The 23,459-nt window shown below is 61.8% G+C and overlaps 5 protein-coding genes across 6 annotated transcripts; 2 read left to right on the plus strand and 3 right to left on the minus strand.

Annotated features, from left to right (window-relative positions):
* Window positions 1–274: 274 nt before the first annotated feature.
* Window positions 275–4,370, minus strand: CHLRE_01g050350v5 (uncharacterized protein). The gene is made up of 8 exons (XM_001690191.2): window positions 3,793–4,370; window positions 3,634–3,692; window positions 3,249–3,358; window positions 2,982–3,097; window positions 2,711–2,787; window positions 2,339–2,485; window positions 1,957–2,143; window positions 275–1,682 (listed from the first exon to the last, which is right to left on the minus strand). Exons 1-8 carry the CDS (start codon window positions 3,805–3,807, stop codon window positions 1,209–1,211), a joined length of 1,185 nt encoding a protein of 394 aa, XP_001690243.1. The 5' UTR covers window positions 3,808–4,370; the 3' UTR covers window positions 275–1,208.
* Window positions 4,371–4,480: 110 nt separating this feature from the next.
* Window positions 4,481–6,664, plus strand: CHLRE_01g050400v5 (uncharacterized protein). 2 transcript variants are annotated; one of them, XM_001689709.2, is made up of 2 exons: window positions 4,481–4,915; window positions 5,193–6,664. In XM_001689709.2, exons 1-2 carry the CDS (start codon window positions 4,590–4,592, stop codon window positions 5,704–5,706), a joined length of 840 nt encoding a protein of 279 aa, XP_001689761.1. In that variant the 5' UTR covers window positions 4,481–4,589; the 3' UTR covers window positions 5,707–6,664. Both variants share the same exon structure in this region, with proteins under 2 accessions (XP_001689761.1, XP_042928864.1).
* A 200-nt stretch (window positions 6,665–6,864) lies between these two features.
* On the minus strand, window positions 6,865–15,530 carry CHLRE_01g050451v5 (uncharacterized protein). Its single transcript, XM_043058951.1, has 16 exons — window positions 15,119–15,530; window positions 14,732–14,831; window positions 14,479–14,514; window positions 14,127–14,256; window positions 13,610–13,818; window positions 13,259–13,333; window positions 13,007–13,069; window positions 12,712–12,849; window positions 12,418–12,547; window positions 11,914–12,247; window positions 11,594–11,681; window positions 11,273–11,398; window positions 10,613–11,041; window positions 10,310–10,419; window positions 9,556–10,032; window positions 6,865–9,377 (listed from the first exon to the last, which is right to left on the minus strand). Exons 1-16 carry the CDS (start codon window positions 15,133–15,135, stop codon window positions 7,901–7,903), a joined length of 3,939 nt encoding a protein of 1,312 aa, XP_042928865.1. The 5' UTR covers window positions 15,136–15,530; the 3' UTR covers window positions 6,865–7,900.
* A 210-nt stretch (window positions 15,531–15,740) lies between these two features.
* Window positions 15,741–21,769, plus strand: CHLRE_01g050500v5 (uncharacterized protein). Its single transcript, XM_043058952.1, has 8 exons — window positions 15,741–16,252; window positions 16,528–16,646; window positions 17,098–17,497; window positions 17,687–17,946; window positions 18,593–19,534; window positions 19,772–19,966; window positions 20,269–20,502; window positions 20,825–21,769. Exons 1-8 carry the CDS (start codon window positions 15,841–15,843, stop codon window positions 20,975–20,977), a joined length of 2,715 nt encoding a protein of 904 aa, XP_042928866.1. The 5' UTR covers window positions 15,741–15,840; the 3' UTR covers window positions 20,978–21,769.
* A 232-nt stretch (window positions 21,770–22,001) lies between these two features.
* CHLRE_01g050550v5 (uncharacterized protein) lies at window positions 22,002–23,320 on the minus strand. Its single transcript, XM_001690194.2, has 4 exons — window positions 23,019–23,320; window positions 22,896–22,952; window positions 22,750–22,778; window positions 22,002–22,579 (listed from the first exon to the last, which is right to left on the minus strand). Exons 1-4 carry the CDS (start codon window positions 23,157–23,159, stop codon window positions 22,516–22,518), a joined length of 291 nt encoding a protein of 96 aa, XP_001690246.1. The 5' UTR covers window positions 23,160–23,320; the 3' UTR covers window positions 22,002–22,515.
* Between the last annotated feature and the right edge of the window lie 139 nt (window positions 23,321–23,459).

The following is a 23,459-nucleotide window of genomic DNA, read 5'->3' on the forward strand; positions in this document are numbered from 1 at the left end:
CACCAGCGCGCGAGCGCAGCGCTAACAAAGCAGCGAACAACCGCCAGAACCAGGGCGGCAGCACCAACAAAACGAACAACAGCAACAATGAGGCACACAAACACCGCCGTTCAGTACTTCAGTTTGATGGGCCAGAGCGGCGGTGGCGGCACCGTAGCAGCAGCGGCGGTGGTGCAGGTAGGTTCCGGTGCAACCCATAAATAAACTGGTCTGCAACACAATGGACTTCTCCTAGTCGTGTAGTGTATCCCTTTCACAGAGAAGAGGGGGATTCTGGTGATCATGTTATATGTTGGGCATCCAGTTTGAAATGCAACTGTGGCTGCGGGTGTCTGTGATGAAAGACGGTACCGTGTGGCATAGCCCTGTGGCTGTACTGCTGCATCCGTATGTGGTGGTGCGCAAGATTACCGCGCTACGCAACAGTGAGGCTCTGCCGCCTCCGTAAAATCAATAACTTCTGAACCCCCCAACCCAAGCCACACACCCTCCACGTTCGTTCATGGCTTTGCACGGAAATGAAGGCGGCGGGCATCGCAACGGCAGCATACGCGGCGGAGAGTGGGGACACATTGTGGTACATGTTGTTGGGTCCCCAAAAAGGCCCTCACACCGATAGATTAGCCAGGGAGCAGAAGCGTGGGGCGCAACTTAACTAGTTGCAAATGCGTAGGAACGATCCGCGCACCTGCGTCAGGTGTCGTTCACGCAACTGGGATGGCCGACAGCCCGACACCCATGCGGGTAACTTGTCGGTACAGTGCCTCCGGCGTTCGACCAGCCGCGCACTCCTGCCCTGCCGTTGCATATTGTTTGCCATCTGCTGGGGTCTGGGAATAAGCTGCACCCTACGGGACTTCACGCACCAACCTGCCTTAACACTGTCTCATCGCACACCCATGCAGCCTCATGCAGGTACGACCCATGGCACTGCCACGAACCAGAAGACGACGCACGCAGCGACACGCTCACAGCACACGCAGCCGGAATTGCACCGGCAACCTGCCCAAGAATGACCGTGCCCGTAATGGAGCCTGACGGCCTGGAAGCATGTGACCTAATCAGACCGCTGGCCTACTGGTCCTCCATGGGTCAGCTCTGTCCGCGGGACACCTTGCGATTTACGTGCGACAGCGACAGCTGCAAGCACAGGACGTCAACTCGAAAGGACATCACCTCACTATGCAAATCCCACTGCACCCCTTCCATCACCGATGCAATTTGTCCGCGCCAGCACCGCCGCGTCCCCCGCTGTTGCTGCCACCACCGGCGCTGCCGCCCGCCGGGCCGCCCATCCGTGCCTCCGCCGCCAGCGCCGCTGCTGCACTAGGCGGCACAGCAGGCGTGCCCACGACCATCCCACCCGTGCCGCCCAGCACACGCCCAGTACCTTGAAATACGCTAGCCCCTCCCGCGCCTCCGCCTGCACCTCGCCCACCGCCCGCCTCCGCATCTGTACCGCCACCACCGCCACCGCCCGATGCGCCGTCCCCATCGGCCCCGCTCGCGCCCGCCCCGCCACCCCCTCGCAGCAGCTTTCCAAGGTTTGCGAGGTTGGGTCCAAACGTGGGCGTGCGGCTGCTGCTTCCGCCGCCGTCACCGCCGGCGCCACTGCTGCTACTGCCGCCAGCCCCGCTGCGCGTGTCATGAGTGGTGAAGGGCAGCGTGGCGCCAGGCATCATCTGTGCGCAGGGAGGGGGATAGCATGGGTGATCGAGTCGTCAACGGGCTTTGCAGCATGAATGTCATATCCCATGCCGTAGCGCCAAGCACCGCAGGGCTGTCACCAAGCCCCAGCACCGCTGCTCCACGAATCAAGGCTTTGCCATAGCTCCCCGTCCCCACCTCCTCGCAGCCCGCTGAACCCCGGCACAGCATCCCCCCATCACACCCTCTCACCGCACCCCCTTCCATCTCCGATACACACCGCTCGCATGAATGGCCACACCCCCTCACCATGAAGCTGGGCAGCCGCACGCAGCTGCTCAGCCCGGCCCACCCCTCCAGCCAGACCGTGGCGGGCCGCGACAGCGCCAGCGGCCGCAGGTAGCCGCCCACCCAGGCCGCGCCCACCAGCACACCCGCCAAGTGCCCGATGAACGACACGGAAGGCATTAGCAGCTGCCAGAACAGCAGCAGCGCCCTGGAGGTGGGGGCGCAATGGGGAGGGATGGGGCGGACAGCCGTCATACGGTTTCGATGTCCATCCTCTGATGAAAAGCTGCATAGGCTAACGGCCCGCAAGCACGTACGTAATGCGCAAGGCGGCCGTCCCTCCAGCTACTGACAGCACATACGCACCCGCATACACGTAAGCAGGTATAACCGCAGCCCTCACCAGGGGTAGTAGGCTGCCGGCACCGTGAACAGTCCGAATATGGATCGGTGTGAGGATGCGGACTGTGCGTTGTCCACCACGATGAGGCCGAAGATGACGCCGCTGAAGCCGATGGCACACTGCCGCATCGCAGCCGGCAGCACGTGGCTACAAGCATCGTACAGGTGCACATGCACAATTGCGTGTGCGTGTGTTGGTGGTTGGTTGTGGTTGGTTGCATGTGTTGGTGGACGCGCATCCTTGCGGATAGGAGGATCAGAGGAAGATTGTTTACCCACGGATCTCATACAGGCTCTCTTGACAGTTCCCAGCCCTTCCCATCCGGCCTCGAGCCCCTTCCCATCCGGCCCTGCCCCAAGCCCCTGCTCCCACCTGAAGAACAGCAGGAAGGACGTGGCAGTGAACACCAGCCCCGCCAACACCGTCATCAGCAGTAGCAGGTATGTAAACTGACAGGGGCAGGTGAAGGTCGGGGCGGCATGAGCGGTGCGTGGCAGCAGCGGGGCAAAGTGGGCAGGGTGGGTGGGCAGCAGAGCAGCACCACCCGCACCGTGCCGTAACCAATCCGCCAGCAGCACCCCAGCACCCTCACAGCCGCGGCTCAGTGTCTCCCCACTGCCGCTCCTCAGTATCTCCCTCGCACCTGCACGGTGCCCACCAGGCGCTCCAGGGAGCAGGCCATGGGCACGAAGGCCAGCATGTTGAAGGTCACGTGCAGCAGGCCCCCGTGCACCAGCACCGACGTCAGCAGCCGGTACACTGGGGACACACACACACAGTGTGCGTAATGTTTTCCTTGTGCTCTTTAACACAGTGTGCGGAGGCGCAGGGCGCAGGAAAGGGAAGGGGTGATGGTGAGGCCCAAGCCGGCGGCAGTCGCAGACAGGCACGCTGCCACACGCGTCCTCACCCTCATAATGGACCACGGTCTCGTATGGCGACAGGCACACGCCGTAGATGTTGTCGTAACCGGTAACCAGCTGGAACAAATAGATGCCGCTGATGAGGACAAACACAGATCTGGCGGGGGGAGGGGGCGGCAGGGGCACGGGCAGGGCGAGCAGAAGTCCACTTTGACGTTTGTACCAACCACAGCAGCGGGGATAACGAGGAGAGGAACGGGACAGATGATGGTAAATAGAAGACACAGGCTGTATCACGTATACATGCAGCAAGCCGCGAGGGGATTTTGGAGATATGGCGAGGCGGGCATCTGTGCACAGGGGAGCGCAGGGCGGGGGAAGGGCCGCACGGTGCTGACACGCTCGGGTTGTCTTCTCTCATCGCAATCTTACTTTGTGCAAATGGGTAAACCATTGAACCAATTCTGAACGCTGTTGACGAGTGGCGAACTCTGCGCGACGATGCGGTGCGGTGCAGCGACACGGTAAGTTGAGGCAACGCAAACGTTTTGTTCTGTAAACATTATGCGTTGAAACAACGCAAGCCCTGACCTGCAGCCCTTGCATATTTCTCAGGTGCGCATACGACCGGCTCGCGCCAGTTCTGCTGTCCTTGTTCCTCTGGGTCAGCGTATATCACGCTGTACCTCTGAGTGTATTCGACATGTCAAGCAGTTACCGGGTGCACAGTGTGTATGCAGGACGGGCAGGGAGGAGCCTGGGGCAGGGGCATGGCACGCCCTTGCACGCCGCACCACGCCGCCGCACCCTTGGCTGCACCCTGCCGCACTGCTCAAGCGTCCGGACGGCAAGATACCAAGCCAGCTCTTAACCGCAACCAAAAGTGCGCAAATCCAAGCTTTATTGCGCCTCACAGACATGATACTGGGGCTGGAAGACTGAAGACGGCAGCCTTTGACATGCATGCCTTCCAGCATCGGTACATCCCTTGCAGCCCCGGTGTGATAGGGAGCTGCACACATGCTTGTCTCGGACACGATGGATACATTGCAGGGAGTTCAAAATGTAAGGTTGCGTTTTGGCAGCGAAGATGGGCTTACGAAGGGGACGGAAGCTCGGTTGTCCCGGAACGGCCCCAGTCGCCCTGTACTTTTTGTCGGCGCTGTTTCATTCCTGTTTGACGTGTGAGCGCATGATGTTGTTTTGTAGGCTCGGGAAGCCTACATCGGAGGAAGTTGTCTCCAGAACCCTTGGTCCAATTGGAGGTGCAACTTTTCAAGCCAACGAATACAGTCGGCGGGATATGTGCTACTTGATGTACTGATCACATTAGTTGTACCGAGCTACCTGCACGCATATATTCCGCCATAATAAGCACTCAGGACCGCATGGTCGCGGAGGGACAGTCTGTCGTTAGGGCCACCCCCCTGCAAGCCCCCACTAGCAACAGCAATGTAGCATTTGTGACCCGAACTGGCGATGACACGACGAAACGGGCCGCGACTGTGCCTGGCTTCAAAGATGAGACGGCGCTAGAAGCGTTGCCTCTGGACAATACGCCCTGCACTCTGAAAGGTCTCTCCGGCGGATTTGCAGCTGGTTTGCTGGGATACGTCTTTGGCTTCGTGCCCAGTATGCTGCGGAATCGCAGCCTCAAGTCGATTCACATTTGGGGTGGCGACGGCATGTCCAGCTTCAAGGCGTTCTTCGTGATGTGAGTAAAAAAAGCTATTAAAGAGTCTCGTGCGAGCTCTCGCTTGGTAGATCGCAGCTCCCCCGCGCCTACTGCCGTCCGGCTGTTGGCCTCTGCAGCTGCCGTTTTTATACAGTTTCCTGTAACCCCTGCCCTCAATCTGCGTGGCTAATTTGATGCATTCTCGTCATTGTCCAGTCACATCGCATTACTAGGCTGGTCGTTTGTGAGCGTTTTGGTCCACTCAGCCCCACCCCCACCCTGCCCCCAACCCCGCTTCTCTTTTCCCCCCATCCAGGAGCGGCGTCTACACGACGGTGCAGTGCATCAGTGAGCGCATCCGGCAGCAGGACGACGGCCTGAACCGCATCATCGCAGGCGGGGTGTCGGGTGTCGCGGTGGCCTGGAAGTCGGGGCTGTGGGGCGCGCTGCAATCGGGCCTGCTGCTGGCCGCCGTGTCCTGGGTCTTTGACTTTGGCACGGGCGCCGCCAAGGCCTCCAGCATCGGTGGTCGCAGCACCACCGGGAGCTGCGCTGCGGGCAGCAGCGGCTGCAGCGTGGCTTCCGTGGGTCAGCTGCTGAGCGTCAGCCACGGCGCGGACGGCCCTGGGTCGGAGGCGCGCGGCAGCCGGCCGCTGCACGTGACGCTGGGGGCGGGATACGGCGGCGCGGGGCGGCGGCACGGACAAGCGGGCGGCTGGGCGTTGCTGCGGCGACCGGAGGAGGTGCTGCGGACACCGGTGGTGATGTGGCTGGGCCCCATTGCGAACCGCGCGTACTTTGCGCCACCGGCTATGCAGCTTAGCAGCTGAGTGGCGCAGCACGGCAGCTAAGGGGCAGAAGGCGCAACGGCAGACGGTGATGCTGGTAGCATCTGCCGTCTGGGGTAGGAGGTGCGGCTAGGTTGTTCTACCCACCAGCTCGTTCGTTGGGCGGGCGCTCGCAGTTGGTGGTGGCGACGATGCCACGCGGCGGGTTGTATTATTCTTCCACAATGTAGTACGGTTTGAGTGCATTTGTCCAATGTTTGTGTGCGCGTTTGAGGTGTGTTGTGGACGGTATCACCAGGAGGGGCGTGGCGCGAGGCCTTGGCTCGGCTGCCAGGCGATCTGCTCTGACGTGCGGCATGCAGCCGCCGTCAAGGCCGCACAAGGAGGCGTGAGGAATAATGCCACGAGAGAGATTAGCTGTTGTGCTAGGTCAACAGGGCTTCAACAGCAGCATCGCGCTTACCTTGAGTCATGCGAAGCCGCGACTTTTGGCGACATGGCGCAGGGCGGTGTGAGGGAGGCAATATGCACTTGCTGCATAGCCGGCGGGATTGAACACTGGAGCGACATTCGCTTTTGCCGTCCGATTACAGCTTCACCAGGAGTCGGACACGCACGAAGTTAGGTTGTGGGCTTTTGCCCCCAAGTCGTGTAGTAAATCTGCAGGCTGAGTGCGAGTATGTTGTCGCTCGCAGCCCAGCCGCCCAGAGGAAGAGCAGGCAACTGCGGGGAGTTAGTGGGCACCCGATGCAACAGAGATGCAACAGAGATGCAGTGGACAGGCGGCGCAGGCAGACATGCGCGTGGAGGACCAAGGTACTGCAGATTGCCATTCGATTCTTTGTTGTTGGTCGCGTAAACGATATGTGAGATGTATGGAAGAGCGGTGGAAATGACGGGTTGACGGGTTGAAGCATGAGAGTTTGGCATGTGTACAGGTACCGAGGGTGTTTGACGAAAGTACAAGTGGGGAGATGGCGCTGTGTAAAGATGAGCGAGCTTAGTGAGCACCCCAGCCCCTGTGCCCCCTTTGCCCCCATTCTGGGCAAGGCAGGCACCCATAGATTGCATTGGTTACCAGAGGGACAAGAGGGACCCATAGCAGCCTGGCATGCAGCACCCGCGTCTCCCGCTCCAAAGGCGAAGGGCCTGGCAGGGCCATTAAGGGTTTGGGGAGGCGGCCGCCTGTCATGAAGACAGCCGCGATAAATGGGATACCGTACAGGTATTCCGGCAGAGTGGTAGCCCAGGCCAGCCCAGGCCCTCGACGAGTAAATGTCGCCGTCTTGCTGCACGAGTTGCTCGACCCTAGTAGTCCAATGGAAGTTAGCACACATCCAGCCAGAATCAGCTGGTCGGTGGGGATGTGACGGTACAGCATTGCATCACTCGCATTGCCACGTAGACCACTAACGCCCTGCTGTGCCACTACCATTTGGCCGTACAGGACCCCCACCTGTTGAGGCACGTGTTACATTTAAAAAAAAATGTTCCTCCACTTGTGCTCTCTAACGCCATGTGCCATACGTGCTGCGTAACCGAATTTGTCATGCCTTCACGCCGTGCTGCCAACTGGGTGATCCACCATTCCAGCGGTGCCATGGGGTTCCAGGTCACAAGTAAGATCCTTACGTGAAGGGTGCCTACGCGACAAATGAAGCCGCCTTCTGTGTACTAGGTGGTGCGGCGTGTATGCGTGCAGGAAAGTCTCGCTCGATCACATACATCAGAAACAGAACCCATAATCTCACTCAGAACTTTGCTCTCTGTTTAGGTTTGCCTGTATCCGCAAACTGTTTATCAGCTTGCTACCCATATTATTTGCAAACACACCAATACTTACCGTAACCGTCGATGGCCGGAAGCTAACAACTGCACCAGCGGAAATCCCTACTAGTACAGAGTCACCACGTGCCTAACCAGATGCCCGCTCAAGCTTCATTAGAAATGCATTGAAACGCCAGTATTGCAAGTTAGACGCTGTATTGTTGTAATGCGTCACCAAGGCAACCAGCAGTGCTGCTTCCAGCATGTCCAAGCCCCGTACTATGCGTGTGCGCGCGTTGGCTTTCAGTCTCAGACAATGTACACGGGCCATTTGGGCACTTTCCTGCCTCCTTCAAAGATGCCACCACCATGGACAACAGAACAACCTCAGTTCCGGGATCCTCCACGCACCGCAGGTGGGCACCCTCATCTCAACCCATTATAGTCAACAGAATTGATGAATATCATACTATCGCACGTAGCGGTCGAATGTGCTGAATGTGGTAGCCATGCGTACCCTACTCATCATAATCTCCAGCTCACCGGGGGACAACACCGGCGCGGAGGACTTGCCGCTCCCCAAATACGCCACCCGCGGCACGCCACCTCCCGCCGCCACAGGCCGGCTCTCGGCATTGCCACCACCGCCGCCGCTTCCACCTGACCTCACACGCCCCGCGCTCGCGGCGCGCAATAGCCGGCCAGGACCGGCACTTGTAGCGGCACCTACCTCCGCCTGCTGACCCTGCTGCTGGTGGCTGCGCTGCTGCTCAGAGGTGGCCAGCTGCACGCGTGATCCACTGCGGTGAACATTCACAGTGGCCAGCAAGTTATTTGCAGGCGTGGCGGCACCGGCCCGGCGGGACGGATTTGTGCTGCTCCTGCCACCTGCAGTGCGAGCCGCCGATGCCGCCGCACGCGCAAAGGCCGCTTCTAGTTCGCTGCAACTGTGGGACCGGCGGAGCGCCTGGCTCGCCGGCGCGCCCGGCTCGGCATCACTGCCCTCATTACTGTCCCAGCCGCCGCCGGCGTTGGCAGCAGGCCGGCCGCGCCGGCTGCTTCCGTCCCGCCCAAGCTTTCCCGCGGATTGCCAACCACCAGTGCCGGTGTTGCCATAGCGCAATGTGTTACCGGACCTTTGTGGCCTGCCATTGCTTCCGCCATTACTCCCACCATACAGGCGCGCTGCTGCAGTAACGCTGCTACTGCTGCTGTTTCCGCTGGCGCCTAAGCCCCGAGCCCCGAGCAGCAGCTGCTGCTGCTGCTGCTGCTGCTGCTGCTGGCGTTGAACCTGGCACCGCTGTGGGTGCGAGAGGCTCTGCTGCAATGCCGGTCTCATTGCGCTACTAAGCCGCTGGCTACTACGCGCCTGCTGGCTGTGGTGCAGGGGCTCACTGCGTCCCGCACTGCCTGCTGTTGACCTGTCTTCTCCGGTGTTCACTCGGTGAGCCTCCAGCAGTTTCCCAAACCGGCCAGAGCCACCTGTTGCTGAGCCGCTGCGGTGGGGGGCCTCATGGCCCGCTGAATCGTTTGCACACGTTGCATCGCCCAGGCCGGATCCAGCGCTGGACTCGCTCGAGGGCGTGCGCGCGTGTGATGCTCCAGTTCCAAAATTGGATCCGGGATGCCGCTGCCAGGGGAAGGCGGTGGCAGCGCTGCTTGTGCTACAGCCCGCGGCAACTTGGGACCAGCATGTTGCGACATCACTGCTACCGCCGCTGCTACTGCCACCGCAGCCGCCTGCGCCTCGTTGCGCCGGTGCAGCTGTGGAGGCTGTGCCTGGCGCTGTGAGGCGCGCGGCGGGAGGCGGCACGGTGTTGGCTGGCGGTGTGGCGGACTGGGACATGCAGGCGGGCAGGGAGGCGACCGGCACGGACAACGCCTGGCCCGGGGCGGTGCCCGAGCCCTCGCTGCGCTGCCGTATGGCGTGCAAACTGCTGTTCGGCCTGAGGGGGCGGTGAGGGCGGGTACCGAGAAGTGAAGCACAGAGAGGCAGGGCACAGCAGAGTGGGTTTGCCAGCAACACGAGTCACGCATGTCAGGCAGGCAGACAGACAGGCAGGCAGGCGATCAGGCAGCATAGCGAGCAGGTGAGGTGAGGCTGGGCTGGGCTGGGGCACACACCTGGGCGGCCGGCCCTGCGGCTGGTCGAGCGCTGAAGCCGGCAAGGGCGACGGAGCCAGCGGCCGTGCCGCCGGGCCGCCGCTGCCAAGTCCGCTTGAGGGGGGCGAACTGGACAGCAACACGGACGAGCGAGCTGCCTCCCCACCGGCTCCTGACCCTGGCGCCGCACCATGGGCGCCCCGGTGAGACTCGCTGCCCGACTCATCACCGCCGCTGGCCGCACCCGCCTCGCACAGGCTTGTGTTGGAGTAGCTGGAGCTTGGCCGGCGCCGCGTGGCTGAGCTACAGCGCCCCCGGGAAGTGGCATCGGTAGAGCCGGGTGGGCATTGCACATGCCCCGACATGGAGGCACCACTAGCGCCGCCGCCGCTGCTGTTGGTGTTGGCATACTGCTGGCTGTTGATACCGCTGGGTAACGAGAACGGCGAATAGCCAGTGCGTGAGGACACATGGGCGGACAGAACTGCGGACAGGGGCCTGTGAGCACATGTGGCGGCAAAGGGCACGAGGTTGTCAGCACGCGCAACGGCTGGCCCAGCGCGCCACAACGCCACCGTTGCCTACAGACCCGGCCCATGGTAGGCGTTGTCGAGCCCGGCCCAATACCAGCACTATGCAGCTCCCTGGCGCTTTCTGTCCATTTACATGCCATCTTACAGGTCCCGGGTTCAAAAGCGCACTCACACCCGATCGCCCAGCACACGCTCCCGCCCGGTCCCCGCCCCCGCCCCCGCTGGCCCACTCAACCCCTCACCTGGCGGTTGCTCCCAGCTGATGCTGCGCCGAGTGCAACATGCAGATGTCCCGCCGCCGGCTGCACCAGGCGCACTGACAGCGCTGCTGCGGGAACAAGTCCGCAGCTTGCTGCAGCGGCGATGCAGGGACAGGGCGAGGGGCCATGCCGGCAGTGGGCACGAGCACGAGGTAAGACAACGCGGAAGAGGCAGTGGCGCGGAAGAGAAACGGCGCTTACTTAGTGCAAAAACCCTGAAGCCGACAGCGTATGGTTGGTCAGGGCGTTCCCTACAGACAGACCTCAATGCCCTCCGTCTCTCACCAGCAGAATGCGGCAGTAGCGCTTTCGCAGCTCCGGTTCCGCTGCAGGAAACACCAGCTGATAGCCGCCACTCACGTCCTGCACCCCACCACCAGCTCCTCCTCCACCTGCAACCCCGACCGCGCCCTCTGGACAGTCGGCTGAGGCGGCGCCAAAGGCGCTCAACACACTGCTGAAGCTGTGCGCACGCCGCGACGGCCCGTCCGCCGCGTCTCCGCCGGTGCCACCGCCACTGCCGGCGCCGTTGCTGCCCGTGGGCAACCTGTGGGGATAATGGGGGCAGCTGCCGGGGTTGGGCTGCGGCCCTGCGTCACTGAGGCTACCCGAGCTTTGCCGGCCGCCGGTGCTGCCGCCACCCCACACATGCCCGCCAGCCGCCAACAGCGCCGCAGAGCTGGCTGTCAGCTCGTCCAACGTGGCCGCCGCAGCCTGCAGTAAAGCAAGACCAAAACAACGACAAGATTTATGCATCGAATGTCAAGGTGATCACACCGACTTTGGAAGACATTATACGCTAACCCCCACCATCCCATTCTCAGGCTATCGATGCTCAAGGCCATACGCTCGTAAAAAGCCACCCGCACTCGCGCCGCCTCCCGGAGTACTTCGCTACTAGCACGCGCCATTACCCACCCGACACCGGCCCCAGGCGCCCCTCACCCGCAGGTGCCGATTACGCGGCATGGCGCTCATCGCTCGCCGCAGCCCCGCGCCCACTGCGGCGCGTGTGGAGGGCACGGCCGCTGGCGAGTTGTAGAGCCGCTCGCTCTGGGCCCGCGCTTCAGCCTGTGCAGTGGGACAGAACATAGGGAGTCGGCGCACAGGAGACTCCAAGAGGAGCATGGGACCACAACCGAGGGGGATGAAATCGACGTGTGGCCGGCTAAATGCTGCACAGCGCTAGCATCATCATGCAGAGTCCATCAGCGCACTCACAGCCTGCGCCCCGGCCCGCCGGCCTGCCCAGCACCGCACCCTCACCTGCATGAACTCCCTCTTGGTCTCGGGCCGCTGCTGCAGGCTGTGCAGCGTACGGGCCAGCATCTCGCCCTTGACCGCGCGGTCCAGCCTGGCAGGGCGGCAGGACAGGGACTAATGATGGCATATGCATTGGCCATTTCGCAGTCTGAAGCTACGCACCAGCGCAAGCTGCATCTATAGCTCATTGTTGCCCTGCCAAGAACGCCAACAGCCTTCTCCTTATCTGGACCCAAACCCAGCACCATTCGAGTGCCATAGCCGCCCCTGCGGCCTTGCCCCGTCAAAAACCACGCGACCACATAGCAGCCACCCGCCCGTACCTCGAATCACTGGCGAACGAGGGCGAGTGGTTGACCTCGAGCAGCCAGGGCTGTAGCTCGCGGTCAAACATTATGTCGAAGCCCAACAACTCGAAGCATAGCGAGGGCGGGCAGGCGCAAGGGGCCGTGGGGTCGGCGGCGTCCGCACTGACATGGTCGGGGGACAGGCAGCTGCATCGCGGGCCCCAGCTACTGCTACTGCCGGTGTGGCCGCTGCTGCTACTGCCACCGTTGCTATTGCTGCTGCCGGTCCCGGAGGCGGCGGAGAGCGAGGTGTGGTAGCTGTGCGCCAGCAGCGGCTGAATGGCCATAACCGTCTTGTTCACAACTTCAGCTGCACTCGGACAGCGGCAACACACACCACAAGACACCTCAGCACGCCCATTGCAAGCAGTTCACCCACCATCTCCCATCCCCCGTCCCCGACACAATCCCAGCCTTGCCACGGGAACGGTACTTCCCTGCCCACATAACTTTCCAAGAGCGTCCTCCCTCCCCTCTCACCTATGCTGGCTCTCAGCACCGCCACACTGGTGCTGTGCTGCGCCGCCAGCTGCCCCAGCACCGCCGACATGGGCCGCTTGTGGCCGCCGCCCGCAGGCGCCGCGTCACTGGACACAAAGCCGGCAGCGCCCTGTACGGCCACAACAGGCCAGGTGCGTCTAAACACAACACAACACGGCGTGGTCGTCCGAAACCACTTTTTGCGTCTCAAGCGCCCAACCCTGAGCTCAAGCAACCGCTGGGTTCATCTACTGAGCACATATCCATTGTACGGTAATCCAGGCGCAGACGCACCTTGTTGACAGCGTAGTTGGTGAGGTGCATGGTGACTGCCGCCAGGTTGGCGGGTGTGGGCGGCTGGTAGGGCTGTGCGGCCAGTCGGGCCAGCCCCTCGTCGTACAGGTGGATGCGCAGAGGGTCCACACTCACCACCTGGGGGCGGGCGGCGAGAAGCCCCCGGGGGGTTAGTTCATTCTGATCCGAACTCAACCAAGATTCAGAACGAGCCAACAGGGGGTGCTAAGCATGCTACCGTACAGGCATGACTGCACGGAAGGGGAGGCGAGGCCGGCAACGAGGGCGTCCTCACCAGGGCGTACACGCGCAGGTCAAACTTGAATCCGTCCAGCAGCAGTGGTGTGCCCAGGTAAGCCTGGCGGCAGGGAGGTTGACCAGCAGGCGGATGTGGAGATTCAAAAAGACGTAGAGAGCAATACAACTGTGCATAGGTATTCGAATGTCCACTAGTAGTATTCAGTATTCTGCAGTGCCATTGCCGCATGTCTGCATTCTGTCCGACATGTCACGCGCGGTCCCATGGTGCCTACGGTACGCAACCCACCTGCGCCACGCAGCTGCTGATGTCGCCCACGTCCTTGAGCTGGTTGGGGTACTGAACCAGTGAGATGCCGCGACCCTGTCAATTTTGCAACGGCAGCGTTAGAAATGGCAGCGTCAACCAGTAGTAAGTGTGTGCACTCCTAACAGATTAGGGGAAGCCAGTTGATGTTTGAGCGAAGTGGCAGGTGTGCGGCACACACACACACACACACACACACACACACACACACACACACACACACACACACACACACACACACACACACACACGCGCGCGCGCACACACGCGCACACGCGCACACGCGCACACGCGCACACGCACGCACACACACACACACACACACACACACACCTGCGTGCCTGCACTAGGCTTTAGAATGAAGGTGGTAATGCCGTGAGGCCCACCCGCCGCCTGCGGTTGCTGCTGCGCGCCTCCCCACTGCCCTCCCTGCTGCTGCTGCTGTTGCTGCTGCTCGCTGCGGCTCTTGTTGCGGCGCAAGGCTGCCAGCAGCTCGTCCAGCTGGTCGGGAAGCACCAGGCTGGGCGGGTAGAAGCGGTACTCTGTGGACACATTGGGAACGGGGTTTTGGCGTGATTGTAGTCCATGGAGGGAAGAGGCTAGGGCTAGCCGGGAGGGGCGTGGCCACGACAGAGGCGTCGGCACGGCCGCAGGTTGCAGGGCAGCCCTGACCACGTGGGCAAGGCAATATGCTCTAAACACGCGTTTAAGCAACCCTGGGTCTGCGTGGGGCGGCGTCACGAAAAGTCCCCCAGTCCCATCCCGCTTGCCAGTACCCAGCCCCCCGGTGATACACAGGAGCAGGCTGTTCCGCTCCTCTGCACCGGCCCAGTCTGCTGCACGGTCTCACCCGAGGGCATACGTGCCGCCATCCGCGCCATGTGCTTGCTCAGCGCGCCCTTGCGGCAGATCTCCAGCATGCCCGGGAAGTGGTTGAGCCGCTGGAAGGGCAGCATGCGCTGCACGCGGTCACCCGACACCTGTACTCAGCGGCGGTACGCACATGGCAGCGATGACTTGATTTGACGTCAAGTCAACAGGCGAAGGCGGTTCGACACAACAATAGCTGCTGAAGCTGCTGCTGTGATGACTGCCGCTCATTTGCTGCCCGGTGAACGGGCAGAGGGCAAACCCGGTGGCGGCATTGTCGGGCTGGCAGCCCGATCCGGACTGGGCCTGAACTGACCCCAACATCGCCTCACCGAGAGGTCGCTCCAGAACAGGTCCCACATGTCGTTCTGCAGGGCAGCGGCGGCGCCAAGTGGGGAGGCCTGACCTAGTGCATCAGTCCCCAACCTGCCCCAACGAAACTTTCTGTGTGCCGGTGTCTGCATACGATGCCGCAGCGTATGCGCTGTGCGCCCATCCAACCACATCACTTCAATTGGCGGCACCTTCCAAGGAGGCATGGCTTGCAGCACTTGGCCGACGCAGAGCAAACCGCGCCTCACTCACTTCATCTTCCGCCACCGTATAGCCCATGCGCTCCGCCGCCTCCCGGACAAGCGGGTATTTGCATGCCGACAGGTTGACAACCAGCCGGCTGCTCACCTCCCTGCTTTGGGGGCGGGACAACGTGCCGAGTTTCAGGCCCGACCCGCGTCCCCCGTTCAAGGCGCGTGTGCTTGAACACAGTCAACGGCTTTGCACCGCGCCGCGGGGCGGTGCGCAAATGTACCAGAGGCGACCCAGCTACAAAGCCATAGTCCCGTCCTCCAGTTTAGAGCCCTGGCGATGGCGAACTACGCTCATTCCGCGTCCATGTGCACACTGCACAATACATTCGCCCAGTGCTGAACATGTTGATAGTATTTACTGATGGACTTTTCCGCTCCCTCTCACCGCTTCTTTGCGTTCATTCGCCCTGTGAGTGCCGCTGCGATACAACTACTTCATTGGAGTCTACCTAAGACGCTGATAGAAAATGGAGTGGCGGGCATGGCGTGGCTTGCCACGACGGCTTGGCATTTGCACATTTGTCCGTCTTGCCTAGGTCGTGGTCGTCAGTCTGATGCAACCTGCATGCCTGGCACGCGCCGCTTGCACCACCGTCAGGTCTCTCACCACCGTTCGTTAATACTCCCGGGGCGGGCAGCAACATGAAGAAAGGGGGCTATGTAGCCGTGCCGTTCAGGGGGCCTAGGTCCCCAACGGTTCCCGGCCCGGCGGTCTCCCGCCGTTATCTACAGTCTGCCCGGCCGGCCAACAGCCGCGCCCGGGCAGCAACTACCCCCCACCCATATCCGCGGACACGACACGTCACACACAGCGCTAGTAACACATACAAAGATGTTATATCGGTGTGATGGTTGTCCAACACAATAGCCACGTGAAACGGTCAACCAAGCCGAGGTTCCCCATGCCACGCCATGGATGGTCGTCAACGCACTGACCACATAGGGCTGTGCGTTTGGGCTGAACGAGATATCTAAGGCTCACATGACACTTTGCACGTTTACTTATATCACAGTCGCTATCGAAGCTTCGCGCAAACCACGCATACAAACTTTCTCCACGACCAGAAGCCTGCCTTGCGACTTGAGTTGCCAAGAAATGTTACAATTATGACTGTGAAATACTTAGGCTCCAGCCAGGCTGGAGCCATTCCCAGGCGCCGCTTGCCCGCCGGTGGAGGGCTCGTCGGCCAGGCGATCCCGGGCGCCTCCCTGCCGCGAAAGTCACCTACGCTATCAGCTGCGAGTGGATCGTCAGTAGCGGCTGCTATCTTGGGCTGCTATGCGCCGCGCGGGGCGACGTTTACACATCGGACCAAACCTCTGGGAGCGCTCCTCGTTGCTGCAGCCACCTCCAGCAAGACTGTACAGCGTGGGCAGTCTGATGTATCCGAAGGAGCAGTATTCGCGAGGCGACCCAAGTCGCTGCTTGAAGCGCAGGACGAGGCGAGGGCCCTTCAAAACAGGCTAAAAAGCGGGACTCGTGGCATTACGGGTGGAGAGTGCAACAAGGTCTTGAGAGGTGGGTGGTGCGTGGCCGGGGCCCCGACCCTCCGCTCAACCTGTGGCGACGATTGCCTCCAAGCCGCCGTGCCCACCGGGCGCGACGTGCCTGGCTCTGTGGCATGAACTTGCTGGCTCACTTCTACCACTTGGACATGCATTTGCGGCTATGGAGACAGGAGCCGTGCTTTATCCTTGCTCATATCGATTTATCTTCCACCCGCATAACCTGCGCTCGTATGGGCTGCCGTTATTGCTAATGTCTTCAACCTTCGCATTTTTTGGCACTCGCAGCGCTCTGCCAGGCTGGGGAGCGGTGGCGCGACGTGGTGCAAGTCTACAACGACCTGCGTGGCGCGGGTGTGCAGCTTGACCTGGCCTCGTACCGTATGCTCATGGACGCAGCAATTGAGGTGAGCTGCCCTGTTACTGGCTTGTCAGTCTGGGGCGCGGACTGTGGGGCTCAGCAGACGGTCAAAGTATAGAAGGCGGGTAACCGGGTGTGAGCGGGTGTGGTCAGGGCGGGGTCACGGTGCGGACTGGGGCCAGCCCTTCACAGCGGATGTACAGCTGCATGCATACCATCACGTGAATCCTCTTATTTGGCGTCTGACGGTTCTCGGCCCTGGATCCAGCTGCTGTGTTGACGTGGCGCGCATTGCACAACGCCCGGGCAGCAAGATGCTAGCAGCCTAGCACTCCTGTGCCACACTGACCCAAGCCATGGTCACTTGCGTAACCCCTACGGTCCGCTGCCCCTCTTGCGGCTCCTCCTCCTCGTCTGCCCCTCGCAAGCTCTTCTCTTGCCACACCGCTGCCCTGACCTGCCCTTCCCGGCCCTCCTCACCTGCCTCACCTGCACAGGCCAAGCAAGGCCTGGACGTGGTGGAGCTGCTCCGGCACTGCGAGGAGGCGCACGGCCCCGCGCCGCCGCCCCTCTACTGCTCCCTCATCTCCCGCCTGCTCAAGCATCCGGGGCGCGGCACGCCCGCCAAGCAGGCCGCGTACGGCGTGTGGCGGGCGCTGCGTGCCTCCGGCCAGCGCCTGGATCAGGTGGCCTATCGCACCGGCATGAACCTGTGCGTGGAGCTGGGGCACATTGGCGAGGCGAGGCGGCTGATGGACGCCATGCGAGTCGCGGGCTTCCGGCCCGGCTGGGGTGCCTACCACATTCTCATGAAGTACCACGCCTCTCGCGGAGACATGGATGGCGCGCGGCGGCTGTTCGCGCAGCTGCGGGCGTACCGGGGCGGCAAGCCGCTGGGTGAGTGAGGCGGTTGGGGTGTGATGCTGGTTGGGGGTGGTGCGGGTGGTGGATGGTGGTGGTTTGGTAAGCGCTGCGGCGTATCAGAGTGCAGGGGCCACTGCGGCCGGTCTTTCCGTACACGTCCATGCCATCGAGCCACAACTTCGCCAACCCACCCCGTCCCTCTATCTCCGCCTAACACAATAGAAATCTCGGCCTACAACACGCTGCTGTGCGGCTTCGTGCGCGTGGGTGACCTGACCATGGCGCGGGCCGTGCTGGACAAGGCGCGGCGCGAGGGCGCGCGGCCGGATGCCGTCAGCTACAGCGCCTACGCGGCGGGACTGGCGGCGGTGGGGCGGCTGGACGAGGCGGAGGAGCTACTGGGAGAGATGGCGGAGGCGGAGGGGCTACGGCCGGGGGCGCACGTATACGGAGCATTGTTGGACGGCAGTGTGCGAGTGCATGTGAGTTTGGGTGGAGGCCGTGGAACCGGGAGGGCAGCGGGGTTGGGTTGGGGCAAGGCAAGGCAAGGGGACACGGAGGCAAGTACCGGTGGAAGGCGATGGCCTGCAGGCCATGACGCGGGAAGGGATGTGGGGCTTGGGGGCTTGATATGAGGGTCATGATAGGAGGTTGCGCCTTTAAAGCACCGCGTAGCGTCCTGAGTCGCGACTGCGGTTTTGCAGCGGTGCCAGAGTGACCTGCGGGTGTCGGAACTGGGCTAGCTGCTACTCAACCCGTGCGGCATGCCCCTTTCTCCACTCGCCACAACCCAGAACCGTATATGGATTGATAGGGGCAGCATAGGACTCATGAAACGGCTGTACAGCAGCATGCAAGGGAAACTAGCGCCCTTAAAGCACCTCACTGCGCAATTTTGCATCGCGGCTGAGGTTTTGCAGCGGCGCCACACGATCATGCAGGATCCGGGCGATTGTTGTGTGCAGCGGCTCCCCGTACCGCCGTGCCATTGTTTACGACCTGCGACATTCTTTTGCCATACCATACTGCACCAAATAAAGAAGGCTGTTACTTTAATAGTGCACCCGTCCCCTCCCCGCACATCGCCAGCTGTTTCCGACTCACTTTCTTTTCATCGGCCACCCGCAGGACTGGGCACGTGTGGACCGGCTCCTGAACCGCATGCGGAGTGAGGGCCTGCGTCCCAACCTGGCGCACTACAACATCCTCATTCGCGGCCGCTGCTACAGCTCCCCCGGATACGGCGGCGCCCTCAGCTATGCCGCTGCCGCCGCGGTGGCCGACCCCGACGGTGGCGGCCTCGGCGTCCCAGCGCCCGCAGCAACGGAGCTCAACGGCAACGGCAGCAGCAGCAGCCACGGCAGTAGCATGGGGAGCGGCATCGGTCATGGGCATGGCAGTAGCCACGGCACGATGAACGGCGCAACTGTTGTAAACGGTGCTGCGGTGGCGGTAAATGGCGCTGTGGGCCATAACGGTGTCAACGGCAGCAGCACCGCCACCAGCCACGGTCATGTCGGAGCGGTGGTAAATGGCAGTGTCCACGCCGGCTCCAGCCATAACGTCTCCGCTTCCGCATTTGCGCCAGTCATCCTGCCCAACGGCCTGAACGGCAGTAGCAGCCCCAGCCCGTCGACCTCTTCATCCAGCAACGGCACCGCCGCGCCAGCTGACGACCTCTCCAGCATCATGGACTTTGGGGCCATCAACGGCAACAGCACCCCCAACGGCGGAACCACCGGCACAAACAGCACCAGCACGAACGGCAGCAGCAACACCACTACCGCCAGCAGCAGCTTTAGCGCCGGCGCCGCGGCCTACGCCTACACCTCGGGTGTGGGCGGCTTGGCGGGCGAGCATGTGGATGCGTTGATCGCGGAGATGCGGGCGGCCGGGCTGCGGCCTGACGCCGTGACGTACGGCACCCTCATCCACGCAGCTGTTCGCAGCGGCAGCGTGGACGGTGCGCTAGGGGTGCTGAGCGCGATGCGGCTGGAGGGCGTGGCCCCTGACGCAGCCGTGTTCACCAGCCTCATGAAGCTGTTCCGGGGGCAGGGCATGCAGGCGCAGGTGAGGGGACGGCCAGGGCAGGGAAGGGTGGGAGGGGTGAGGAACGGGCCGCATTACGGGTGGGCTGTGGAGTCAAAGAAAGAGGTAACGGGGCTTTTACTCTGTGGAAGGGCCAACGGAAGCCGGTACTGCTTTCATGACCTAAGTGGCTTCAACATGGCTTACATCCTATCTCCTTGCCTCAGCCGGCATATGGTCTAGCAGCAAATCCCGTCCCTGTTTCCTCCTTCCCACCAGGCGCTGGAGTTCTTCCAGCAGCTGTCCGGCAGCCGCTCCGCCGTCGTGGACGTGTGGAGCCTCACCTGCCTCACCGCCGTGCACGCCAGCGGCGGCAACATGGAGGAGGCGGAGGGCGCGGCGCGGCGCGCACACGAGTTGGCGGCGGAGCAGGGCCTGCCGCCGCCGGTGGAGGCAGCGTACGCACTGGTGCAGGTGGGAGGGGATGGCGACGCGGGTGGGAACGGGTGGGGTGGTAGAGTTTGAGGGGATTCGGGTTCAGTGGCACGAAGCGAAAATTGTATGGCTAGGATGTTTTCGGTGTGGTGGGGAATGAGCGATGTGGCAGGAGCAGGCTAGAGTATGACCTGCGGCATTGCGCGACATTCAGGGCTCTTGTGCCAGCTTTGCTTCCTGGCCTGGCTGTTATGAGCTGTCCGCGCTTGTCGTCCAGTGTTTTCCGTGCACCGTTTCCTTATGCTACTCATATAGTTTGCTTCCCCTGCCTCTCCGTCCAGGGCTACGGCCAGCAGCGGCGGCTGCGCAACGCGCTGTTGGCCTTCCGCCGCTTCCTGGCGTCCGGTGGCCGGCCGCACCGCAAGCTGTGCGAGTACACCTACCGCCTGTGCCTGGCGCACTTTGACTTCGCCGCCGCCGGGCAGGTGCTGCGGGCCATGCGGCTGATGCGCGGTCTGCCGCTGCGGGAGGAGCTGTACCGGCAGCAATGGGAGGAGGCGCAGAAGCGGATGCAGGTGCGGTACCCTTCGGCAGGCGGCTGGGTGGCGGGGTGGCGGTGGAGCGGGGGGCTCTGAGACCTAGCCAGGGCGACTGGTGGGTTGGGTAGCTGTGTGGCGTGACAGGTCACCGCGATGGCGGCTCGCCCGCCAAACTGTGCCAGGAGGAAACTGGGCCAGGAGCAGCAGCAGATCGATAGGGCGTGCACACGCTAATAGGTAGCAGTTTTATTTGTGAGAGCTTAGGTAGGAGGCTTGTAGGTAGTCAAGACTAGGAGCTAGGCAACCCCGCATCAAGCATACCCACCCTAAACCCGGCTGCGGCGGTTCTTACCCGCAGGCCCGTCGCCCGTCGGTGGCAAGCGGTGGCGGCAGCTTTGGTGGCAGCAGCGGCGGCGCCAACGCTGGCGGAGACTTTGCGGCGGCTGTGGCGGAGAAATGGAAGTGGTGGTTCGGCCTTCCCAACAAGTATTACGAATCAGAGTGGAAGTAGCTAGTTGTAGATAGGTCGAGAAGGGCGGACGCTCGTAGGCTTATGGTTCGTGGGCCTCAGGGTCAAATTCCCCGCTCTGCGGAGTCGGGCTGCATTGGGCTGTACGGCTGTAGTCACAGGGGCAGGGGGTACTGAGGTCGCAGCGTACACGTTATGGGCTGTAGCACACGGAAGTGCAGCCTATTGAGGGTGTAGCGGCAACACGCATTCCAGGCAGAGCGTGTGGAGTCCAGGCAGAGATCGAGCGACTTACAAACATTACAGAACTCATGCGCCGCCATGCGGGGCAGTGCAGGGTGGGTTGTGTCAGTCAGGTAGGCAGGCATTTTTGCGGGCTTCAAGGCGTTGTGGTCGTCGGGGCTTGGGCGGCTGCAGCACGAGGCTGTAGGGCCTCATCCATTCAGAGCGCGCGGCAGCTGAACAGCCGTTGTTGTGTACCGTATGACATATGTGTATGTGAGAGGGTTTGGGTGGTGTGATGGTGATGTGTTGGTGATTAGAATGAAATCGGGTGAGCTAGATCCGCGCGTCCAAGCTCCTTATCCTTCTCCCTCGTCTGGATCCGAGGGAGTCATGCCCATACTAAGCCCTATGGTGTGCGCGAGGAACAGGATTGCGGAAACCGGGTAGGGACTAGGCCGTGCATGGATGCCGTGAAAGGAGGGGCCTCTTGAAGGCTGTGCGGCTGGTGGCCGGACGCAGGAGGCGGCAGGTCCAAGACAGAGCCACAGACGGTGGCTATGTCAGTGCGCGCAATATGAGAGCCAGAGTGCGCTGTAACCCTGTGACGCTGCTCTCTGTTCCGCGTACCATCCGAGCTAGGGCTGGCATGAGCGCACTGTGCCTACGCGCTCAGACACCCAGCGGGCACAAGCTGACGGCCTGACGCCTGTCGCTGCAGACGACCACGCTGGAAATGCTGTCATATCTTTGGCAGAGGGTGGACAAGCCTTACTGCTCACCAAGTGCTCAGCGTTGCCCGCAACGTTTAGGACTACCGGTCCTGAATTCAGGGTTGGAGTTTCTGTTTAACCTGTTACAAGTCCGGCATCTTACGACCCAGCATTAACTCCCACGTGCTGCTGATCGCCGGATAGGCTCGCTACTGCCTCCTGAACCGCAAGTCGGTCGAACTCGGGTCCGGGTGCTCACCACAAATAAAATCACCCCTGACCAAACTACGTCGCGTCCATACCCGGTTGCCGTTGTTATGTTCTGTGGGTACATCCGCATGATCACGTCCAATACACATGCACACGATACCTGATACATCGGCCTGCCGCACAACGACATGAAAGGAGCCAGTCCACGTGCCCACCACACCGCATCAAGTGTAAAGCAACCACACCGCACTCCGCCAGTGCCCAAGCTGTTGCCTTGGCCACAGCTGCGCTACCCACTGCACACCACACAGGCCATCCGACCACCATCATGGCCACAATTGCTGATAGGCGTTCCAACATGCAAGGCCGCTGTGGTGTGGCAGTTCCCTGGGCATGGAGGGCTGGTGCGCGGCAAGTACGTCATCCGCCGGTGCTCTACTTGGCGGTGGGCGACTCAATCACCAGCGGGCCCACGTTGTCGCCGGTCTCCTTGTTGTGCCTGGATAACACACACACACACACACATTCGCCAGAGTCAGTAAGCCATGCAATGGGGCGGGTGTTGAAGACGTTGAGAGTGGCCAGGAGCTGCGCCTCATGAGCTGCTGCTGTAGTCACAGGCTACACCGAACTAGGTGTCGACCCGGTCAGCATGTAAGCTCTACTCACTTGACGTGGGCGCCGTCGCACATGGGGAACTGCGAAAGGCAAAGGGAGGGGAGGGCGAAGTCACTTCAGTGCTGATTTCTCCCTGGGAGTGCAACAGCCACCACACACGTGTGCAACAACACAGGTCCTCTGCATGACTTGCGTACCTTGCTCGACCGCCAGCAGCGGCAGTACACGGCCTTAGGCTTCGGCAGGTCCTCGACCTACAAGAATAGGCGACCAGTCAGTTATCGAAGCGTTGGCCAGGCATTGCCCACAACAATACTTGCCTTCACGAAGTCAGCGACCTTCTCCTCAGACTTCCGAATGCTCGGGTTAATTTGGGCCGACGCACGCACAGCAACGGTGCTGAAGCGCGAGGCGCGGGTGCTGGACACCGCGGAGGAAACGGAGCGCAGAGTGTAGGCCATGGTGATGCTAGTAAGATTTTATGAAAGATGCTGTAAAATTAGGTGCATGCGGCGACCTTAAATGGGCAAAGGGGCAGTGACGGTCCCGGCAAGTAAAGCCCGTCATCTCTCGGGTAATTCGCCGAGACTGACCCGTCCGGCAGTAAGTGACGCCGCTAATTTACGCTCTTACATAGGCGGACATAAAAGTTTGTACTGGATCATGTGCGTGCCCAGCTATCGCGGACCGAACCTGGCCCAACCGCCTTGGCAGGCCTAGCGTGCCCTAGCGGGCCGCCTGTGCGTGTGCGATGGGACAGT

The sequence above is a fragment of the Chlamydomonas reinhardtii genome, chromosome 1 (assembly GCF_000002595.2).
Source record: "Chlamydomonas reinhardtii strain CC-503 cw92 mt+ chromosome 1, whole genome shotgun sequence".
NCBI lineage: Eukaryota > Viridiplantae > Chlorophyta > Chlorophyceae > Chlamydomonadales > Chlamydomonadaceae > Chlamydomonas > Chlamydomonas reinhardtii.

Bases quoted from the DNA above. Each gene is read 5' to 3' on its own strand.
- CHLRE_01g050350v5 (XM_001690191.2), bottom strand. The intron at 2,486-2,710 runs GTGGGAGCAGGG...CGATGCTTGTAG, and splicing joins TCCTTCCTGCTGTTCTTCAG to CCACGTGCTGCCGGCTGCGA. The intron at 1,683-1,956 runs GTGAGGGGGTGT...CCCTGCGCACAG, and splicing joins TGCGGCTGCCCAGCTTCATG to ATGATGCCTGGCGCCACGCT.
- CHLRE_01g050400v5 (XM_001689709.2), top strand. From the start codon at position 4,590: ATGGTCGCGGAGGGACAGTCTGTCGTTAGGGCCACCCCCCTGCAAGCC. The intron at 4,916-5,192 runs GTGAGTAAAAAA...CCCCCCATCCAG, and splicing joins TTCAAGGCGTTCTTCGTGAT to GAGCGGCGTCTACACGACGG.
- CHLRE_01g050451v5 (XM_043058951.1), bottom strand. The intron at 13,070-13,258 runs GTGGGTTGCGTA...CCCTGCCGCCAG, and splicing joins TCAGCAGCTGCGTGGCGCAG to GCTTACCTGGGCACACCACT. The intron at 12,850-13,006 runs GTGAGGACGCCC...GCCCGCCCCCAG, and splicing joins ACCTGCGCGTGTACGCCCTG to GTGGTGAGTGTGGACCCTCT.
- CHLRE_01g050500v5 (XM_043058952.1), top strand. From the start codon at position 15,841: ATGACTGTGAAATACTTAGGCTCCAGCCAGGCTGGAGCCATTCCCAGG. The intron at 16,647-17,097 runs GTGAGCTGCCCT...TCACCTGCACAG, and splicing joins TCATGGACGCAGCAATTGAG to GCCAAGCAAGGCCTGGACGT. The intron at 20,503-20,824 runs GTGCGGTACCCT...TCTTACCCGCAG, and splicing joins AGGCGCAGAAGCGGATGCAG to GCCCGTCGCCCGTCGGTGGC.
- CHLRE_01g050550v5 (XM_001690194.2), bottom strand. From the start codon at position 23,159: ATGGCCTACACTCTGCGCTCCGTTTCCTCCGCGGTGTCCAGCACCCGC. The intron at 22,953-23,018 runs GCAAGTATTGTT...CTATTCTTGTAG, and splicing joins AGGTCGCTGACTTCGTGAAG to GTCGAGGACCTGCCGAAGCC. The intron at 22,779-22,895 runs GTACGCAAGTCA...TGCCTTTCGCAG, and splicing joins GCTGCTGGCGGTCGAGCAAG to TTCCCCATGTGCGACGGCGC.